The 23,135-nt window shown below is 36.7% G+C and overlaps 1 protein-coding gene across 1 annotated transcript in view; it reads left to right on the top strand.

The window, feature by feature from the left end:
- ODF2L (outer dense fiber of sperm tails 2 like) overlaps window positions 1–20,694 on the top strand; it is a 31,456-nt gene extending 10,762 nt beyond the window's left edge. Inside the window, exons 7-18 of the mRNA XM_034437142.2 lie at window positions 857–928; window positions 2,327–2,443; window positions 4,755–4,940; window positions 7,797–7,906; window positions 9,613–9,748; window positions 10,138–10,248; window positions 12,258–12,362; window positions 12,490–12,648; window positions 14,452–14,537; window positions 14,636–14,798; window positions 16,886–17,011; window positions 20,517–20,694. Of these exons, the coding sequence (XP_034293033.2) occupies window positions 857–928; window positions 2,327–2,443; window positions 4,755–4,940; window positions 7,797–7,906; window positions 9,613–9,748; window positions 10,138–10,248; window positions 12,258–12,362; window positions 12,490–12,648; window positions 14,452–14,537; window positions 14,636–14,798; window positions 16,886–17,011; window positions 20,517–20,645 (1,500 nt within the window). The 3' untranslated portion in view covers window positions 20,646–20,694. The remainder of the gene's footprint in view (window positions 1–856; window positions 929–2,326; window positions 2,444–4,754; window positions 4,941–7,796; window positions 7,907–9,612; window positions 9,749–10,137; window positions 10,249–12,257; window positions 12,363–12,489; window positions 12,649–14,451; window positions 14,538–14,635; window positions 14,799–16,885; window positions 17,012–20,516) is intronic.
- Window positions 20,695–23,135: the final 2,441 nt, after the last annotated feature.

Genomic DNA, 23,135 nt, shown 5'->3' with positions numbered 1-23,135 from the left:
GGGTCAGGGAAGCTTTTAGAAAAACATTGTGCAACCAGGTTTTCCTAGAGACTGCCTGCTTACGTAGGCACCAGCGGTATAAGGAAATGGCTGAAGGCAGGTTGGAATATTGGCCTCAGGCTGGGTGCATAGCCTGAGACCCCAAGGCAATATGCATTTCTGACAAAACTTTGTCCTACTTGTTTCTAAATTATTACTCAGAGTAATACAAGGAGGAAATGATTAAATATATGAAGAATCATGTTTGTTTTTAATAGTTTTAAAGGTCCTATGCAACAATTCCAGATCTTTTGTTCTTTGACTGTCGTTGGTAGAGTTCTCTTGATACCTGTTACATTTTCAGTAGCTCCCTCTCTCTCTTCCCCTCCCTCTCTCCCCTGTGTGTGTGTGTGTGTATGTGTGTGTGTGTGCAGGTGCAGGCATACAGTGGCCCATGCATGCTTGTAGGCATGTGCCCATGTTTTTGAGTCAGTTTTAACTATTGGTAACTACCTGGGCAAATCACTGCGGTTTTTTTTTTTTTTTTTTTTTTTGCAAGGGTTTTCAGAAGTGGCTTACCATTGCCTCACTTCTAAGACTGAGAAAGTGTAGCTGGCCCAAGGACACTCAGCTATAATGCAGGGCTAGAACTCCTGGTCTCTAGTCTGGTGCCTAAACCACTACACTAAACTGGCTCTTTTTCAGTACTTGGGAGGGGAGGGGGGGAATCAATCACACTTAAGTAATAAATGTTGGCTACTTGGTATGTGAATGACCCCTAGACATTATACCTACTAGTAAAGATAGAATTCATCTAAAAATAACAATCTCATAAACTTTTCCTGATACTGGGTCTTTTTTCTCCTTGTGTCTGAAGAGCCTCAGAAATGAAGTGATTCAACAAGAGAAGCATATTTTAGAGCTTTCAGTTCAGCTTCAGCAAGAAAAAGTAAGTTAACATTGTTTCTTCAAGACATACATTTTTTAAAAAAACATTTGTATTCATATAACAGGAAGATGTGTCTGCCTAAGGTTATATGATAATTCCATTGTTTTTGGAATCTTTTGGCTTCAGGATGTAGTTGCCTATTTTAAACTTCAATCCCATATCTGGAAACATACTATATACTGAACAGAATTTCCAGCTATATGGGAACATAAGAGTTATATTTGAATACATGTACTGCTGTATTCTATTATCTATCCATTATTTAACTAAAATTTATCAAGTAAGAATTTATGCTGATCTAATGTTTATAAACAATTGATGTAATTTTTTTTCTTGTACTCTACATTTTTACTAGCATTTCTTGTGATATTTTTATTAAAGTTTCCAACAGTCTTTATTTCAACTTTATTTTCATATATGATTATTAGCTGCTTTGAGAATTCATTTGGAAGTAAAAATGGAGTAAAATCATAAAAATAAAAATTAGGTTTATCTGAATAGGCTAGCAACAATTTCTGGAATTTTCTACATTATGTTACATCTAGCACTTCTGTCCATTTCAGAAAGTGCACATTAGTTTGTGAAGTGGTTGATTGACTACATCATAGAAGCAAAAATTCTTCTTTAGTTGAGTGAAAAGTTTACCATGACCCCTAATGCATTTTCAAGCCACCTTTATCACAAATGCTACAATTGCTAACCAATTTGACTACTGTCTTGCAAATAAAAGGCTCAAGACAAGGAACGATACTTTCCTGTTTAATTACTATTTTTCTTTTCCTGAGCTTTGTACTTCTTCCTGTGCTTTTTTTTTTCCTTCTGAAAGAAAAATTCCAGCAATGCATCATGGAAGATGAGGGTTGAAACCAGGGGTGGTATTCACTTACCTTCGCTACCAGTTCGCAAACGGGAGCCCTCCCATTAAACTGGATTAGTACAAGGCTGGGGAGCACATACACACTAAATTAAAACTTCAGCATATTTCACAGTGATCATGCCAGATGCAGCTGATACCGTGTTTCCCTAAAAATAAGACCCTGTCTTATATTTTTTTGAACCCCGAAATAAGTGCTTGGCCTTATTTTCCGGGATATCTTATTATTTTGGGGCGCGTGGAGCAAGACGGGGCTTCTCTTGCCGTCTTACCTGATTTCCAGCTTGTCTCCCTAACCCTAACCAGAGGAAATGGTGGGGACCGGTTGCACATGCGTTTTAATATTTTCGGGGAGGGTTTATTTTCGAGGAGGGCTTATTTTAGCGCATGCGCTCAATACCCCAATTGGGCTTATTATCAGGGGATGTCTTATTTTAGGGGAAACGGTATTAATTCAGTACTTGAAAAAAAATGCTTTTATACAGATTCTTGGAATTTATTTGGGCATTTCTTTTGTAATTTAGGCTAATGTACAAAAAACATACCGCCATTCTGAATCAATACAAACAGTACAAACTCATCTACAGTCCCAGGTAGAGAAAAAAGAGGAAGAAAATAATAAACTAAGAGCAAAATTTCAGGTTAGTTTTTTATAATTTTTGTTTCCTTAATAAACAGGTGGACATCTCTGAGTTGAGAAACTGGTTATAGTTATTAAACTGTAGTTATTCAACTTTTATGCAAAATACAGATAAATGGGCTGCTTTCTTTAAAAAAAAGTTGTCTATTTGGCAGTCACAAACATATCTGCTAATAGATCTCGTTAATTCCATCAAAGGTTTGGAAAAGCATGTTTGTTTTGGAGACAGAAAATAGGTAAATGTCATAGTTTGTGAAGGCCAGTAACCAAGTTTAGATTCCAAACCAGGGATTTAAATGAATTTTCTGGGGGGGAAAAGTTAGAATCTTTCCCATGACCAAATGGAAAAAATTCTGAAAACTTGATCTCTTTGTGATCTCTGACATGTTTCATTTAAAAATTACATTTAAATTTGAATTTTCTTCTTTGTATTTTTTATAACGGGACGTGGTGGCTCAGTGGCTAAGACGCTGATCTTGTTGATCAGAAGGTCGGCAGTTCAGTGGTTCGAATCCCTAGCACCGCGTAATAGAGTGAGTTCCCGTTACTTGTCCCAGCTTCTGCCAACCTAGCAGTTCGAAAGCACGTAAAAAATGCAAGTAGAAAAATAGGGACCACTTTGGTGGGAAGGTAACAGCACTCCATGCGCCTTCGGCATTGAGTCATGCCAGTTACATGACCACAGATTGACAGATGTTGTAAATAATGTAAACATTCTATCCATAAAGTTGTTTTATGTCTAAATTGGTCATTTTTTTTGTCGAAGTTACAAAACTATAATGGTGACATCTAGTGGTAGTAGAAGAAAAACAGTGATATAGATTGTTACTGACATTTGTCAGTAAACTGGGCAAGTATCCATGTATGCCAACTAACCTTGAATTTTAACATGTGAATAATTCACAATTTCCATGTAATTCCAAGCAGACACAAAAACATTTTTTTTTTTTTTTTGCATTTTTGGAAGGTTATCGTACATTGCAGGTGGACTACATTTGACTTGGCAGGCTTCAATTTACACAGGCCTGCTCTAACCTGGCTGGGTGGCTACAGAAATGGAAGTGTAGGACTGGAAAGTTTATATTTGAATAATAGCTTAAAATATTTCCCCAGGCAACCTCTTTAGACTCTGATCCAATTAAAATAACATTTTTGCACTCCTCAGCTTGATTTGTTACTTGATGCTGTTATATAAAATGAATGCACTTTTACATTGCCTTTTTAAAGACAGTGTTGTCCTCCTTTGCATGTAGACACTACGTTAATTGAAATATATAACTACTGGTTACCTAGTGGATTCTATACTAGAAAAACTTGTAAAAAGCCTTCTAAACTAGGGTGGTGGTGGTTTGAAGCCGAAATAAGGATAAACATTCTGGAATTTCTGCTGTACTGTTCCAGTCAGGCCATGGTTCAGCAGAAATGAAATTTGCAGCCTCTCCTCTCCTCCCCTTCCCTCCCTTTCCCTCTCCTCCTCTGTCATCTTACTAGTGCCATCTCTTCCTTTGGTCCCCTGCTTCCATTCCATTGTCACCATGACTATACCAGTGTGGCATATTACACTGGACCTACTCACATTTTTCCAACTTTTTTATCTTCTTCTTCCCTTGCCCAGTTTCTATTCATAATCTGGATCAAATATCTATGGTTTGCTTCAAACAGTTTTCAGTACTTGTGTGCTTCCTTTATGTTCCACAAAGAACATAAACCAGACTGATGTGATCTGATCAGAATGACTCCCTTCTAGTATTGGATTAAAAAAACCTATTATCCTTGTTTATAGGGTTATCGATAAATTAAAGATTAGGGTATAGTTCCCTAATAGGATTTACACTATTAATAAAATGGCATGACTTTTTATTATGTACAAGACAAATAATATTCTTCCAGAAAGCAGTAGCAGAATATTTCCCTCCCTTTCTCAGGTTTGCTGTTTATCCTTGAATATAGAGTTGACGATGAATGCTTGAGTCAGTTAGCCTCCATTAGGGTTCAGATTTTCAGTACATATTATGTCAGCTAGATATTCAAAATACTTTATCACATGTGGTACATTTTCAGTAATGGAATTTATTCACATTTAGCCACTCCTTCATCTTATAGGGTTCTTGTAGGGAAAATAGAAAGAAAGGGTGTTAGATATGCCCATCATCTTGAGTTATTTATAAAGACAATAAAGGCAGGAAATTTTTTAAAAATTAAAAAGATAAATATCTTTTAGTGTCTCGTTAAGGTGGATTATATGTCAGTTCTAATCAACATTCACATTCAATTTCCTGTACTCAGAACACTTTTAAAAAATTCTGTTGCAGACAATGGAGAGGAATATTGCTGAATGGAAGAGACAAGTTAGTGAATATAAGCAGAAAATTTTGGCTGAAAAGAAAAGAAAAGTGGAACGGAGGAACGGCCTGAAAAGAGCAGCTGTTGTTCAGAAACAAAGAGCTGAACAGATGAAAATGGTTGTCGAAAACTTATTTTCAAAAATGAAGGAGAAGGTTAGTAATTGTAGAAGGGTGATAGGGCTGCCGATGGGCTCCATAGTAGCTACTTTATGAGAGTGCCCTCAACACTCCTTCAGAATTCCAGACAGGCCTGCAGGTTAAAAAATATTGCTGACACCTTCCTGAAAGGAAACTAATCATTGGCTAGTGATTTCATAGCTAGAAATTCAACTTCATATACACACATGCATATTTACATTATTTTATGATGAAATTACATATAAAGGTATTGGAATGACTTACAGATAGTCTTCGACTTATGACCACAATTGAGCCCAAAATTTCTGTTGTTAAGTGAAACATTTGTTAAGTGAGTTTTGCCCCATTTTACGACCTTTCTTGTCACAGTTGTTAAGTGAATCACTGCAGTTGATAAGTTAGTAACGCAGTTGTTAAGTGAATCTGGCTTCCCCATTGACTTTGCTTGTGAGAAGGTCGCAAAAGGTGATCACATGACCTTGGAACACAGCAGTGGTCATAATATGAACCAGCAGCCAAGCATCTGAATTTTGATCATATGATCATAGGGATGCTGCAAAAATTGTAACTATGAAAAACGGTCATAAGTCACTTTTTTCCGTGCCATTGTAACTTTGGACAGTCACTAAACAAACTGTTGTAAGTCGAGGACTACCTGTACTTTTATCATGCACATACATTGTTGGGAATTGTCTGAAAAAAATTAACTGTTTTTATTCAAAGTAATTCATAAATGCATTCAGGTAATGTTCAGCTAAATGATTAGAAAAAAAGATTCGGTTTAATTTTGAGTAAGGGGTTGGACTGTGGGTATTATTACATGCCACAATTATGTTTGGTCCACAGGATTGCCTTCTCATGTATGCTGCCTTTGGCTTCCCTACTTTATAAGACTTGCACATTTTGAAAAAGATTTGGAAAATGTTCAGATTTTGTAGGCAAATTAATTTTGTTGGGCTTCCATGGGAGGCAGAAAAAAGATGGCTGCTGCTTTAATGATCTATGTAATTTATTTTTATTTAATTTGATTTATATGCTGCCCTTCTCCGGAGACTCAGGGCGGGTTACAATGTGCTAAGCAATAGCCTTCATCCTTTTGTATATTTATACAAAGTCAGTTTATTGCCCCCACAACTGGGTCCTCAATTTACCTACCTTAGAAAGGATGGAAGGATGAGTCAACCTTGAGCCTGGCGAGATTCGAACCTGCAGTAATTGCAGGCAGCTGGTCTTAATAACAGGGTGCTTTGATTTATATGCCACCCTTCTCTGGAGACTCAGGGCGGCTTACAATGCTTTAAGCAATAGTCTTCATACTTTTGTATATTTATACAAAGTCAGCTTATTGCTCCCACAAACTGGGGGCAATTAAACATCTTTAATGTAACTCATATACACTGTTTCCCCGAAAATAAGACATCCCCTGATAATAAGCCCAATTGGGCTTTTGAGCACATGCGCTAAAATAAGCCCCCCCCAAAATAAGCCTGCCCTGAAAATAAGCCCTCCCCAAAAATATTTAACCGTATGCGCAGTTGATTCCCACCATTTCTTCTGGTTAGGGTTAGGGAGACAGAGCTGGAAAATCAGGTAAGATGGCAAGAGGAGCCCTGTCTTGCTCCATGCTGCCCAAAATAATAAGACCTCCCCGAAAATAAGGCCAAGTACTTATTTTGGGGTTCAAAATAATATAAGACGGTCTTATTTTTGGGGAAACACAGTATTAATTGCACCTTTTTCAGGCACTGAAGGTGTTAATGCTGGTACAAGTTTCAAAGTGCTTGTGTTTGTGTCTTTCATCTAGGGCTTGAAAAAGTTGTTTTGTTTTTGATTTAGTTACATAGTTGAATGTTGTGCACCATTTATAAAGCCATAAAATGGAATGCTGTGGTACAGATGAAAGGAGAATATTTGTAGCTCAGGGTTGAAATGAGGGGTCCTTGGTGCTCTCTGAGCTTGGTTGTTTTACCAAACTAGATAACATCATCAGTGCTAGGTGAATATTGTGGCTATAGTGTGTGTGTGTTTGAACAATAAGCTTTCCTTAACTGTTAGTTGGAACAGATGTGTTTGTGTTTGTTGCAAGCAGTGTTCTACTGCAGACTTGTAAATAAGCATACAAAAGTTTCTAGCCTGGAAGATAAGGAACTAGGAGCTTTGTACTACTAGCAATCCCTGGATTTCTGCCCTTCACTCAGAGAGGAGGATTTTTCCAATAATCTGCTCAATTTGATTCCAGACAAGGAGAAAGAGGAAGTAAAGCATTGCTTCTTGTTCAGCCTATTTGTTCCTCTAAACAGAACTTTCAGTTACCTGTGGCAACTGGTGAAGTGCAGTTCTAATGCAAAATACTTTCCAGGTTCCAATCGGTTTTTTTAAAAGCTTATAATTCCAATAATGGAATTGGGTTTCTTGTTGATAGCAATCTCATTAGCATTTGTCAAACAGGCATTCCAGGCAGTTGAAATTGAAACATTTCTGAGGAACCTTCTCTTATTCTTGCTTGTAAATGTTTGGTGGATAATGAGGAAGAAATTAGCTTGGATAACAGTTAAAGGTTGAGGTAATTTCTTTGTCTTTCCTTTAAAAATATGTTTCTGAACAAAACATTAATATTGTTAATTGAGGAAAAACGTTCCTAGTATTTTGGAAAATTCCACTGTGATGTTGTTACATTATTTTACAGTTTACACTTTAAAGTGTTTTACAGGTTTGTTTTTTTTTACTTTTTAAGTGATGTATTCAAATGTTACTCTGTGTTCTACTGCAATTCTTTCAAAAACTGCTTTGAAGAAAAATTTCTCCTGAGCTTATGGAATTTGAAAGTGGGGTCCTTGTAAATACAAAGTCTAAATTTTGTATTGTCTCCAGGAAATCCAATTGTCTGAGGCGTTTTCAGCTTCTAATATCTGGAAAAGTCATCACGAGATCATAATAGAGGAAAAAATCAAGTTAGAGGTCCAGGTTGAAACTCTAAAAAAGTAAGTAAATGCCTGTGGCTAAATACTTCTCTTTTTTAAAGGGTATAACATAGCCTGTTTTCATTTTTCATGTAATGTATGTCATGTTTATAATTTCCATTCTCCTTAGGATATTTTACTTGGACGTTTGATAGGAATCAACAAAATAAAAAGAACTAAATAAATAACAAGCCCCAACTTTACAATAGAGAGGTTTTTGGATTTCGGTCATTTTCCTGTGGTGTCAATGGTTTTTAGAAATAAAACAGATTTACTGTGGGTCATTGAGTTGTGGTCATTTTCCTAAGCAGTGAACTAGTTTGGAAAATATCTATTTAGTTTTTTTAGTGGGGCAACAATTACACTGCCTCGCTATTAGAATTTTTTTTAAAGACACTGAGAAGAAGATACAAAAGCATTATCATTAGTTGCCCCCTGCCCTGCTTCTGTTATGGTAAATTTGTACCTACTGTGGTTCATTTGCAAGAAATTCATTTGAGGTATAAATACTCATTTGGTCACCATTGGTGACTGTAGGCGAATGAACAGTCTTTAGAGGAAAACTAGGTTGAATGTCTCTTCTGTTAGATGGCTTGGTTTCCGTAGTGGCTGTTGAAAGAAAAGGTTTCTCTTTGACCATGGCCAATATTGAAAGAAGCTGGTGAAGAGAGAGAATAATTTTATTCTTTTCAGCTGCTTCTTTGTAGCATTACTTCTATAACCAGTATAATAGGGTGTTTGCCACATCGTTCCATCATTAGATTGCTTCACAGAAAGTAATTTACATGCATTTCAAAGCTGGTAGTAGAGAAGAGCATTTCCACTTCATTGTAATTGCAGAGAGGAAAGCTACTAAGTGCAATGAATTAATTCTTCTGTTAGGGATTAGATATTTTTCCATCAAACTACAAACACTGATAAAGTCAGCTGCAGCTCAAACCTTATTAAACTTGTTAGTAGAAAAGATATTACCAGACACCTTTTTCTTCTACCATAGTCAAACATGGTTCTATTATAATGCCTATAACAGGGGTGTCAACCTCATGTCGTCATGGCGGCGTCACGGGACGTATCGGGATTTTTTCCCCCTTCACTAAACCGGGTGTGGGTGTGGCCAGCAAATGACGCATCTGGCCCATGGGCCGGGAGTTTGACAATCCTGGTCTATAACAAGGAGCACTTAAGTTTCTGGGGTCTACAAAAATTTCCAGGTGTTGCAGTAAGCTGAGTCTGACATGTATGGAACTTACTGAGTGTGATAAGCAATGAAATATATCATAATTAATCTGATTAGTTACTAGGAATAGCATAGATAAAATCATATACCTCTTTTCTAGTGCAGTGTTTTTGAGCGATACAAATTGGGTGCCACTGCAATTTTTATTAAGTTGACTGTTTTTGTATGCACATTGGAGAAATACAGCACAACATATCACAGAGTAGATGGATATAAAATAAGATATTGCTACTCTTGAATAAATCTTAAATTCCCAATAAATTAATTTAATTATATCTTTCTTTTTCATATCAGTTAGAATAAGTAGATTTTATTTATTGAAACACAATTTTCTATATATAAAGATATAAATCTAATCATCTAAAAAAGTTGCTAATGGAGTTTATATTTAAACCAATTATAATTATTTAAATGCATTTATAATTAAATAGTATTACACATACTATTACACATATTAATTGCTAAAGGTGTTGTATTTCAAACTTGAAAGGCAGACCACAGACCTTGTAATGGATCTAAACAGAATAGAAGAGGATGAAAGTAAGTCAACGAACAAGATTATCCAAAAGATTAATTTTGTTGCTTCTGAAAATAAAAAGATTTCTACAGAAAATTCAAGGCTAAAGGCAAGTTATCTAAACTTTTATCTATAGTAAAGTGTTACTCAGCACCAACTTCCTCAATGAAATTTCAGAAGTACTTTCCCTAAATAATTTTAGAAGACTGTCTTGATTTGCTAAAAAATACACTAATGGAAATAGACAGGTTTTTTTCCCTGCCTAATCCTTCTGTGAAGGTCTTCGTTTTGGATGGAAAGCTTTCAAAGTTCATTCTAGTTCTCAAAATGTATATTAAGAAAGATTTTCAGTTTAATAGGGGACTTATTCAGAAGTAAATCTAAGGTTCAGCTTATAATATTGAATATTACGTATTCTACATTTAAAAATCCCAAATGTTTTTTTGAGCCATTACATTTTTCCCGACCAGTGCTTATACAAGTTATGCTCAATTGTAGGCATCCCTAGCCGATTTGGAAGCAAATTTTATTACTGCAGAAGCTGAACTTGAAAATTTACATGAACAAGTGCATCAGCAAGAAGAACTGGTTGAACAGTATAAAATTGAGGTAAGTTTGTTGTGAGCCTAATTAGGATGATATTTTCCCCTTATACATAATATGAATTGAAGGTATGCTTTTCCTATTATTCTAGCAATCCTGCCTCAGTTTAGAGCAGGATTTTTCAGTTCATAAACCTCTTCATAAAGTTTCAGATTGTTCAACAATCCAAAACCGTGTATTTAAAAAAAAATTAATAAATACTATTTTCACAAATAGTACTTTGAAAAATAATAATAACAGTAACCTTTGGGAATCAATATTGACCACTTTAGGGGATTCTGGTTTAGAGCCTTACATCTATTGGAGCTATGCATAACATAAAAAAACACAGTTCATTTTGAAATCAAAACAAAGCAATTTCATACAAATCATTCCATTAAAATCTTCCAAGTTGGCTTCATTGGAACAGGAAAAATTAAAAATGGCACAAGTGCTCTTTTGTTTATAGGAAGTGATAAGAACACAATATGAAGTCATTGTTCTCTCTTTTTTTTAACACCAGCTGAGCAAAATAAATGGGTGACTGCATATGTACATTTCTTTCTTTCATAATTTTCATTTCTTCTATTGAATCTATTTTTGAAAAATGCATTTGGACGTTCATTGCTGTCAATTTAGCTATATGTTTCTGTCCCAGTTCTTCAAAATGCTCTGAAATGTCTAGTGCCGTGATGGCAAATCTATGGCACACGTGCTCGAAGTGGCACACGGAACCATGTTGCCTGGCATGCACGGCGTTGCCTGTTCCTCTTCTGGGTTTTCAGGCGTGCATGTGCATGCGACAATCAGATGGCCTTTTTGCGTGCAACAGTGCTGGAAACTGGAACAGCTGGTATTCCGTTTTACTGCGTGAGCATACATGCTGGCCAGCTGATTTTCACGCATGCGCGTCAGAAATCCAGAAGACTAGCTGGCTGGAATCCGCATGTGCGCCGGAAACCGGAAGTTCATTTTTTGGGGGGCGCATGCACCCTGGGCAGCTCCTCTTCCAGGTTGCGGCCCAGTCACTCCCTTTTCAGCACTTGGTGGTCTAGTGTCATGCCTTTGTCTGTCATATTGTAAATTGCACTTTTCTCTTTCGTGTCTGGAACTTTAGTTCCCTCTAGTGTTCCATTTTTGTAATCACAAAGTCTAGGTTTCTACGTTTTTATTTTCAAATTTCAACCAGTTATCACATTCCTAATAGATAAAAAAATTATATTCCTACACAGATAGGATATTTTATTTACTCAGTTTTTCAAAATTCTTAGCAAAAGTCTTAATATTCTAATTTTGTCTGTTCCCTTAATTCATTTAAAAGTTTCTTATTTACTTATCTTTTTGCATTTATTTTTAAACTCTTTAATCTATTAGTTAATTTTTCTTCTGTTCTGGGATGAAGATTTACTTACCAGGTAGTTTTTTAAACTTGTTGTATGGAAAAGCTCTTTTAGCCTTAAAATAATTGTAAATCCAAAGGGTTTAAAAACTGAGACTAGATGAACCCAGCGTCTTTAAAGTCTCCATTACTATTAAGAGCTTTTAATGGTTTCCCTCGTCTCTTAGTGCTTAAGAACAGCCATCCAGAGCACAAGTGGACAATCTCCGGGTCCAGAAAGTTCAGCTGAACCGTGCTTATTGTTCTTCGCTGCGTTGTCATCTCTACTACTTTGGAGAAGTTTACTTCACTATTTCTCCCCTGGAAGTTGTCATTTTTTAGAAATAGCTTGCCAGTTCCTTCTTCTTATGGCTGAGAAAAGCGTCTGGCCCAATGTCATGCAGCTGGTTTTGTGGCTATGGCGAGGCTAAAACTCACAACCTTCTGTATTCTAGTCTGATTGCTTAACCACTACACCAAATAGGCTTTTAACAACAAAGGAAGGGGATGCTAAAGAATGATCCGCTTTGGGTGTCAAGTATGCTACGTTCACCACTGAGTGACATGATCCTAAGTCTAGTCCAAATAATGTTGCTGTACGTATGTATTAATATATGTATATAAATAACAATAACAAAAAATAAATAAAATGTCCTAGGTGGCAAAATTAGAAGTGGAAGCTGAGGAACTGAGAACAAGATATGAAAAAGTCATGCATGACAGCAGAACTATAACAGAAGGCAGAGATGTAGAAAAGGATGCGGTACGTGGTTCCAATCTATAGTATATTCTTTGCGTTCCATTCTTTGGTTTATGGTTTGACACAGGAAAGTGAACAAAGTGACTGAATTCTTATGTTTTTTTCCTCCACTCCCGATGCCATTACGCAGATGAAGAGCCAAACGGAGGCTCGCCAGAAGGAGGTAGAATATGCCCGTGGCTTACAGAAAGCAGCTGAAGAGAAACTGCAGAAGGATCAGGAAAGCCTCCTCTCCTGCCAAAAGAGCTGCGTAGAAAAATCCAAAACCATTAGGGAGCTGCAGGCTCAGGTGCTTCGAGAATAAAACGTTCCTGCTTGATATTTAAACCAGCACCGAAAAATGTTTTTTTAAAAAACTGGCAACTTGGCTCTCATCCTGAACATTGGCTCTCATCAGCATTTTAAAAAATGAGGGAAGTTTTTTTTTTTAAAGCTACAGTTACTCCAGTTTTTCAAGGAATTATATGTTCCAAATTATTCTTTTCTGTTATTTTTAAAGTAGGTGTTATATCAGATTCATTTCAAAGTGGGGATATGGGCATAAAATGGCTTCAATAATTTGGGACCAGTATTATTCAGAAATTAGTTGCTCCTGGGTAGGAAAGGTAGTTGGGACACAAATGAGTGTCTTTTCAGTAGTAACAATTGAACAAATACATTGCATTCCACTAGGCATTTAAAAAATATTATATACAGGTAGTCCTAAACTTATAATGGCAGTTGGAACTGGAATTTTCTCTTGCTAAATGATGAGGTGTTAAAGTGAGATTGGGGAGGAATGGGAGTGTGGATTGGAAAGGGTTGGGTCATGGAGGATTTATGGGGATGTGGCACCAATCAAGAGGGTACACGGGTACGAGGGAGGCATGGGGTTACACAAAATAATTAATGGCTATCTATTTTGGGAACTCAGGATAGGCAGGAAGGTAGCAAATAATAAAGCTGATATAATAAAGTGGAAGAATAATGTGGTTATTAATTATTTTATTATTATCCCACCTTTATAAAGGTGGCAGACATATCTAATACTTCTTCCCCCTCCTATTGCTCCCCAACAACAACTCTACGAAGTGAGTTATGCTGAGAGTTTTCAGTGGAAGCAATGCTTCCATCCACATACCTAATTCAGGAGCCATACTTTTCAACAGCTGTCTGAAAATGTCCTAACATATAGTAATTTTGCTGAAATTACCTTTATCTCTCTTATTGAAGCTGTTTCAATAAGAAGTCACGATCCAGACAAACGGTGTGTTTCCAAATACATGGTTGCATGCTGCATAGCAATACACACAACTTTTGAAATTCAAAAGGAGGGTTTTTTGGCTTTTTTGGTTTGTTTAGTATGTAAAGTAATTTGCATCAAAATGACTAAAGTCACAAAACTAATTGGCATAGTAAATAAAGCATTGAAGAGTGAGTATCACACAGCAGAGCAGTGAAAAAAAATGGCATCACAAAAGCACAATGGTATATTTATATTTTAAAATCAGGACAATGTAAAAATATCTGCTTAACAGTCCCAAAGAAGATGGACTCAGGTGAATACTTGTTGAAATAATAGAAAACAAGTCCATTTGTTGCCATTGTTAACCTTAATTCAGAAGGTGAGAAGAACCAGAGCAGGATCTAATGAATTGATCCTGATGTCCATACCTTCTTGTGTGTAGGGCAGATGGGAAAGCAATTCTTGAAAATAGCCGTGGGGTTAGAATGCAGTATTGCATGCTAATTCTGCTGACTGCCAGTAGTTCAAATCTGACTGGCTCAAGGTTTACTCACCCTTCTATTCTTCCGAGGTCGGTAAAATGAGGACCCAGATTGTTGGGGGCAATATGCTAACTCTGTAAACCGCTTAGAGAGGGCTGTGAAGCATGTGAAGCGGTAAATAAGTCTAAGTGCTATTGCTCTTGCGTTTCTCCCTAAACCGGATCTTCCACAATCTTGGATTTTTGTATATTACTCTTGCAAAGTACAATCCGACTACTTTGTATTTACAGTGGATTTATCCGCCAATATTGCAGCTAGTTTCACAGCAGTTCATTTCTATATAGCTTTGTTGGATATGCTAACGTTTCTCCCCTTTTTTAAACAGATAAATCATAGCGATGAATTTTTGAAACAGCTTTCTTTGGAGGAGGAAAATTACAACATTCAGCTAAAATATGAGGAAGTTAAAAGGTAAGTGTGATACTTGCTTTTCTTCAAAGCTACTTATTCCTACTTATTTCTCTGTGTGGTATTCTTACGCCTGTATATATATATATTTGACTTAAAAGAAAGCTAGAAGAAATTGAATTGCAAAACGCAGAACTGGAAAATCAGTTGGTGAATCAAGAAGATAGCCTTCAGAAAACCGAACTGCAGTTTAAACAGAAACTTACAGAATATGATGCTTTAGCAAGACAGCTAGAAGCTGCTTTGGAAGATGGAAGGAAACAGGTAAAATTAATATTGACGGCCGAATGTTTTGTTAATGAAAATTAAGAATAATATGTCTCAGATAGTTACAGATACAGATAGTTATGCAGATAGCTCTCAATTTACGACCACAATTTAGCCCAAAATTTCTGTTGCTAAGTGAGACACTTTTTAAGCGAGTTTTGTCCCATTTTACGACCTTTCTTGCCACAGATGTTAAGTGAATCACTGCAGGTGTTAAATTGGTAACATGATTGTTAAGTGAATCTGGCTTTCCCCATTGACTTCGCTTGTGAGAAGGTCACAAAAGGGGATCACATGACCCTGGGGCATTGCAACCGTCATAAATATGAGTTAGTTGCCAAGCTTCTGAATTTTTAACACATGATCATGAGGATACTGCAGTGGTCGTAAGGTGAAAAATGGTCAGAAGTCACTTTTTTCAGGGCCATTGTAACTTTGAATGGTCACTAAATGAATTGTTGTAAATTGAGGTATATGCATAACTGCAAAGATCACCTATATAATACTTCCCAATTAATTTAAATATCTTTTGGGGTGGACGAAATACACACACACACATAAATGATTAAAGGAGAATTATATATATAATCACAGAACAATTGTTACATTGCAAAAGAATTTCCTTTTCAATTTCCTTTCTCCTTTCCTGTGCAAAAGTCCTAGAACAAAACCCATCCTAATTGTTCCTCTAAACTAATTGCGCATTGTAACATAAGTATCTCTTGGATTTCCCGCTATTGTGAAATTTGGTTTTTTTTAAATGGAGCGAAATTGATTTTAAAATATATAAATACATATTTAGTAATGTGCCTTTTATGAAAGGAAAACGCATTCAGGAATGTGTAAAGACACATTCATAGGTCAGTTTTAAATTCTTGACCTATTAACATTGTAGTGAAATGTAAAGATGGACTGTAAAAGATACATAAAATAAAATTATGCTTGAAATAAATTGCTCAGTTGATCTGTAACCTAGTGGTTCTTATTCACATTGGCTTTTAGACAACTAAAATAAATGGCAGTGTGCCTAATCTTTAGTAAGTCTAAGATATGCCTCTCTCTGTATATCTATCCTTTAAATAATTTCCATGTTAGAGAAAATCCTTTGATTCCCTTTTTATTTGATCTCCATGCATGTTCTTATATAACGTATTAGTTTATTCAGGTGTGAAAGACCAGGTCCACACCTGAAGGCTGAATTAAACTGATTTATTACTTAACAGTTTAGAATCTTCTTAACTAACAGTTAGCATCTGCATGGAGTTAGATAAGGGTCCACAGAATTCAAAGGGTGTTGGATTTAATCTGTTTGTGGCTATGTAGGGATTCTAGGCTGATCCCTCTTTTAACCCCACCCCCAGGTTCTGTAATTCCTACAGTTTGAGATGAAACATACTGAAAATCTGCTTAAAATCACCTTAATCCATGAAAAAAAAAGAACAGTATGGAGAAAAATAAATTTTAAATCCTCCTTTTGGAAAAGAAAATCATCCTGATAAACAAATAGACTGAATACAAAAATGCAGTCAGAGATATAAGATAAAATTACTAATTGGGCTTGAAAAAATCAAATATAAAAGGGATTTTGCTGGAATATCCATAAAGGGAGTTTTTCTTTCTCTGATAATATAACTATTAGCAAGGATTGAACCAAAACTCTCTTCTGAATCACAACCTTCCTCTCTAGGAAAAAATATTCAATTAGTTTCTCTAAATGGACAAGGATTCAGCCAATATTTGGTTTCAAAGACAGATATAGCTTTAACAAAAGTAAAATTCGATATTTTAGTCTGAACCAAGAAGTCAGCAGTCAAAATTAGAAAAATACTATCATTTCTATTTGAGTGGTTACTTGAAAATGGTGGTAGTTTTTTGAAAATATTCATACTATACTTAAAATTTATATTAAAAAATCATAAATATATAATTTCAATCTATTTTTTAGACATTTTTTCTTTTAAAAATATGGATTTCTATAACAGACAAGCATGTTGGTGACCACTCACGGAAACATAAAATAGTTTACTGTTGAAGTTGAAAAGTTACGTAATTCAAGTGAACCTTAAGATGTTTAATTCTTACAGTTAACAGAGGAACTAGGAAAAATTAATTCTAAGGAGCAATCTTTTCAATTGAAAATATTGGATCTAGAAAATGAATTAAGAGAGAAGAAAAAAGAAAAGAAAGAGCTATCCAAAAGACTGGACAATGTAAGTAGACTTTTTTTCATATCAAAAAGCTAGATGTGTGTACTGTAATTTTTGTGTTTATTACAGTGTGTACTGTAATAAATTTTCCAATTTATTCTATGGTTATCACGGCAGGTGCTGTTGATCAATATCTACAACAGTATGAATTTTTCGAACACTTAATCTTCACTTCCTACTGTTTGCTATCTATTCTTTTCCTTCCAAAGCCCAGACTTGCCAGGATATTGAATTAAACCAAGGGCATTTGGGATCAGATCCCTAACAAATCATAAATCTCATTAAGACAGATGGAGAGAAATTCAAACAAACCTAACTGCAATCCTAAAATACACTTTTTAGTGAGTATAGCCATATATTTTTATTTTATTCATTTATTTATCTAAATTTAAAAACTGCTCATCTCCATCATAAAGAGTCACTGGGCAAATATGTAGAAATAAAATGTGTACAAGTAAAATATTAAAATGTAAAAACTGTATACAAGAGGCAAAGATGTTTAAATTTAATATTAAAAATTAATTGAAAGGCAGGAGGAGGACCTTCAGGGTGTTAACCATTGTGAGCACCAAGCAAGACAGCAGAGCCAGGTTTTGTTGTGGCCCGCCAGCTGCCAGTGGAACTGGCAGCAGACCCGGACAATGAGGAGGTTGGGGAGGAACATGGGCCAGTTCTGGAGCCTGGGGAAGGCTCTGATGGATTCTCTGCACCGGAAGCCGAGATAGAGCCAAGGCCACCTGACATTTCCCAGCCACTGGAGAGGCAGCTGCCTGTGGAAGCTGTGATAAGTAGGGAGGAAGAACAGCTGGGCCCTGTTCCAGTTGCACGTATGCGCAGAACTGTTAGGAGAGGAGAACAACTGAGGACAAGGAGTCGACTCGGGAAGAAAGGCATACATGGATGCTGAATGGCCCCTCCCTGCCTGGGGAATAAATAGAAGGATAGTGGAGTGGTGGTTGTGGGAGACAACCGTTCGGATTTTGGAAGATTTGGGCTCATCGTGTTTCATGCCTCAGAGACTGCTTGCCAGAACTTTATTTACAGCTTTGTGGCTGGAAGCTCCCAGCCTGGCAATTATCTCAAAGAACTGATAAGGTCTGTTACTGTAGTTAACTTTGAAGAATTATTGCCTGGACTTTTTGGTGTGTGAATGCCATTAATTCACAGGAGATAAATAAAGAGGGGTTTTTGGGGACAAGGAATCTGTTTCTTGTTTCTGCTAAGGCTGGGTCAGAACAGGTTTTTAGACATTTCCAAAAGCCCAAGAGAGTGGGGGCCTGTTGTGCCTCTGGGGAGAGAATGTTTCAAAGGGCAGGGCAATTGCACAGAACACACTCGATCCTGCCAGTTAGACTGATGGGGTCTGGAACATACCATCTCTGCCTGACCAGGTTGATACAGTAGGGAGAAAACCATCCTGCAGATAGTCTATCTCCATGCCATGTAAGGCTTTAGTCATAACCAATATCTTGAATTGGACCCAGAAACAAACTGGCATTCAGTGCAACTCACACAATGGAGGTGTAACATCCATTTTTTGTGCATACAAGATTGTTTAAATGGCCACATTCAGTACCTTCTGGATATTTTTCAAGGATAATCCCATGTAGACCACATTGTAATAGTCGAAACGGAAAAAGACTAAATAGAGAGCCTCCTTAACCAGGAAAGACCTAAACTGACACACAACATGAAGTTGAGCAAAGACCCTCCTGTACTTGTCAACATGGTTTAATAATCTTAAAGATGAATCTTCCAAAGTAATCATTGTTAAAAGTACAGCCAGTGTTTCCTTGGACTTCTTGCGGCTAAGTGTGAAGCATGCAAAGAATGCTTCTGTTGCTTTTTATTGATGTGAAAATTTAGTACAGCGATGTGAAATAGTATCTAAATCTGCATTCATTGGGTGGGCTACAAGATCTCTGGACTCACAAATGAATTCCCAGAGTTCCATCTTTTTTCATTTAGGAAGGAGAGCTACAATGTACTGTAGCTACAACAAATGAAAATCTTGGTCGGCCCTAGTTGGAGATGGCAAGGATTGAATCTGGGCCTTATATATATAAGGATATGTGCCTTTCTATTGAGCCACCATCTTTCCTTTTGACAAATGTACCAAGTTTCATGTTCTCGCAGGGTGTTTGGGGAATATTACTTGCATCAAGTAATCAAGTAGTTTTTTTCACCACAACGCTTTAATTTATTTCAGTTAACCATTCCAACCAAGGCATCAGAACACTTGGTAAATACAGATCATATCTGTCTTAAAATTCTTGCTCCAATAGAATATTTCTTTCCTTTCTTGTGTCAGGGCCATTAAGTTACATTTTAAGCATTTTCTGTTTTTGTTTTAGGCTGACAGTTAAAAATAAACATGAAACTAATTTTCATTCATGCACTAGCAGAGTGTCATAGAGTTAATACAGAACACATCCTTTGTTCATCTTTTTTCACACAAACAGGAGCATATATAGACATGCACATGCACGTACAATGCACATATACTGAAAATACATTACGGAAAAGAGAACACATATCAGATTGTTCCACTTCAAGTATTTCTGGAAATAATTGTGAATAGTATATACCTATAAACAAAGCTCAGGACTGTTATATGTATATATGTTATAGGTTATCATGATAGAGCAATAATTTTAGAACAATTTATCAGTGGGGATGGCTTGCCTCCAGAAGTTGTGGGTGCTCCAAAACTGGAGGTTTTTAAAAAGAGATCGGACAACAATTTGTCTGAAAAAGTATGGACTAGAGCCATGATGACGAACCTATGGCACGGGTGCCACAGATGGCACGGAGTCATATCAGTGGGCACGCGAGCATTGTAGCTCAGCTCCAGCACACATGCATGCGCTGGGCAGCAGATTTTTGGGCCTTCCGGTCCCGCCGGAAGGTGGGAAATGAGCTTTCCTGCCTCCGGGGTAGGTGGGAAAGGCCGTTTTTGCCCTCCCTGGGCTCCTAGAAAGCCTCTGGAGCCTGGGGTGGGTGAAAAACGGGCCTACCGGACCCACTGTGCCATTATGTGTTAAAAGCGGGGGGGAGGTGTGTGCACATGCATGGCGCGCATTGAATTATGAGTGTGGACACGCACCTGGGCGACCTCCCCGCGCTCTTCCCACTTTTGGCACGTGATGGCAAAAAGGTTAGCCATCACTGGACTAGAGTTTCCTGCTTGAGCAGGGGGTTCGACTAGAAGACCTTTAAGATCCTTTCCAACTCTGTTATTCATTACTATATGTTTTAAAAAATCCTACCCCAAGACAGTCATTTGTGTAATCACTTTTAACCAGAAGTCGTTACTGCAGCCAGCACTCACAAATTGCAGCAATATTTGCTGACCTGATGAGAAAATAGCTGGCCTCCCTACTTGAATATATAAAGAAAATACATTAAGAACCCTGGATTACTTGAAAACTTCCTTCTTCAAGTACTTGGTGCTGAAAATACCAATGTTTAAATTTGTTAGTAATGTTTATTTGTCTTCTTTTTCCAGCGAGATAAACGTCATGAAGTATCTTTGAAGGAACTAGAACAGAGTCTTCAACGATCAGAAAACCAAAACCAAAGTATCCAAAACTATGTGAAGTTTTTGAAAGCCTCTTATGTAACAATGTTTGGCTAAATTTCCTTGGTTTTTTTTTTTCACAAACTAAAGCATATTTTGGAACAGATTTTTGTCTGTGTTTATAGCATTGGAATTCATTGTGTTTAGGTTCCCTTCTACTGTGTTCCCCAAAATTCATGTTTTTGTTATTTTTTAGCAAAGTATCCAACATCTGCTGAAAAAATCTCTACCAAGCATGATTGTTCCAGAAAATTCTTGAGAGTGAAGAAATGCAGAAGAGGGCCAGCTATTCTAACTCTGATATAGAAATCTATGTTGAAGAGATGGGAGTAGCAAGAACATTGGAGGAAAATAATCTCATAATACTGGAGTAACCCAACAAGCATCCTGTTTTTTTTAAAAAAAGCTAACATTAATAAATTCAAAGTCATAATTGCTGAAAATACCAATGAGGAAAAAATGGAAGAGCGCAGAAGCAGCACATGGCTATAGTAGGAATTTGATTGACATCTGAAAACTAAAGACACATATAAAAAATAGGGAAAGGAATACTTCATGAACAAGAATATATACAGATAGCCTGGAAGTAAACAGCTGGTGACAGGAAAGCCAAAACTTAGACAAACCTAGTTTTGGCAAGATGGATCCTTTAGGTATATTCAAAATTAAAAGAATCAGTTTATCTGCTGCACATTAAAGATGTCAAAAGGGAACAAAGCAAAACCAGAATTTTACAATTTTATTTTGGCTCAGCCTTTGAAAAGATTGTGTGTTTTTCACCAAGGCAGGCAATTGTGAAAAGTAGAATGCAGAGGTAGCATTGAAGTGTGAGATTATTCAAAATGATCAGGAAATATCTATTCATATTCCAAAAGAAAGGGAAAGGGGATTGTAAGAAATTAAATTCTTAGTACATCTTCAATATCTGAGAATATTCTAGAACAGATTATGAAGAGATTATTCTGTAAATACTTAAAACAATAAGTCATTAATAGGAGTCTGCATTGATTTGTCAATATTTAGTTTTGCCTTGTTTTTTTAATCAGGTGATTTCACATCAGATTCTAAGAATGCTATAGAGTAATACGTTTTTATTTCAGCAAACTATTTCAGGAAGCATCTTGTGATACATTACCAAATTACTTGTTTACAGGCTGAAGGAATGACTACTGAATAAGTAATATCTGGCTTCAATCCTGGATCCTATGCTTATCAATATTTTTACTGAATGTTTATCAGATCATCAGATGACACAAAAATGGCTGTGATCATTAATATTTATTTTATGTAGTGAGTATCACTACAAATGAATCTATGAGGCTTTAAAAGCAATAATAATAAAAATAAACACTTCTCTACCCACACCAGCATCAAACCACCAGTTCAATTGGAGCAATATAAAAATTGGTCACACTACCACCCGCCATGCTCGTGAGTTCATTGAAGCCTGATACTCCGCAAGCAATTCTATCAACAGACACATTGACCAACAACCAGCCCTACAGAATCCAAATTAACCGCACAGTCAACCAGAGATAGCACCGACTACCCAAGCATCCACACAGCAGACCAAGTAATGCTGTCCAGCTCACTGATGGTGGCCCTTTAGTTCATTGTTAAGTGCAATTATAGCTCTGGGATAAAAACTATGTATTTATTTATTTATTATTATTAGTTATTAGTTTGATTTATATGCCGCCCTTCTCTGGAGACTCCGGGTGGCTTACAATGCTTTTAAATAATAGCCTTCATACTTTTGTATATACCTACTTAGTAGGGCTTTTGGCCCCCCCTAAGCGGTGTTCTATTTTATACAAAGTCAGCTTATTGCCCCCACAAACCGGGTCCTCATTTTACCTACCTCGGAAGGATGGAAGGCTGAGTCAACCTTGAGCCTGGTGAGAATTGAACTCGCAATAATTGCAGGCAGCTGGCAGCTAAATACTACTTTAACAGTAGTTTAGTCCACTGCACTACCAGGCTCCTCCATGTATATATAACCCCCTTATTATAAGACCCATCACAAAATTCTTACTGATGACTCACACCTGACCTCACAAGACCCTCACTTGACACACCTACATGTGAAGCCCTAAACAGAAGAACACTGACATCCCCTAATCTCTGCTGAAGATGTTACCGAGCCTGGTAATGAAACATTCTGAAATCCACAAGCTCAAAGAATGAAGCTTCACCCTCATCCTACACCCGAGCTACAGATATTCGCCACTATTGTAAGAGACGTGGTGGTGTCGAAAAGGGGAAAAAACATTTTTTAAAAAACTACCTCAACCTAGAAGACAAACTTTAGAACAATTTTCCTAGATAAAAGAAATGGGTTGAAAGTAACACTGAAATTTAAGGGAGACAAATGGATAGTTGTTCACTTAGAAACAGTAATGCCAAAGCAAAATTAACCTGGCTGGCTAATAGTTAATGTGAAAATAAATCTTGGAATACAGTAATTGTTGACTGCAGTGTAAAACGACTGCAAAGAAAGCAAATGCAATTTTAGGCTGCGTCAACCAAAGCATCATTTCTAAATCA

The sequence above is a fragment of the Pantherophis guttatus genome, chromosome 3 (genome assembly GCF_059756535.1).
Source record: "Pantherophis guttatus breed Tessera chromosome 3, ASM5975653v1, whole genome shotgun sequence".
Lineage (NCBI taxonomy): Eukaryota > Metazoa > Chordata > Lepidosauria > Squamata > Colubridae > Pantherophis > Pantherophis guttatus.
Note: the sequence above shows the minus strand (reverse complement) of the source record. Positions and strands in the feature narration are given on the sequence as shown.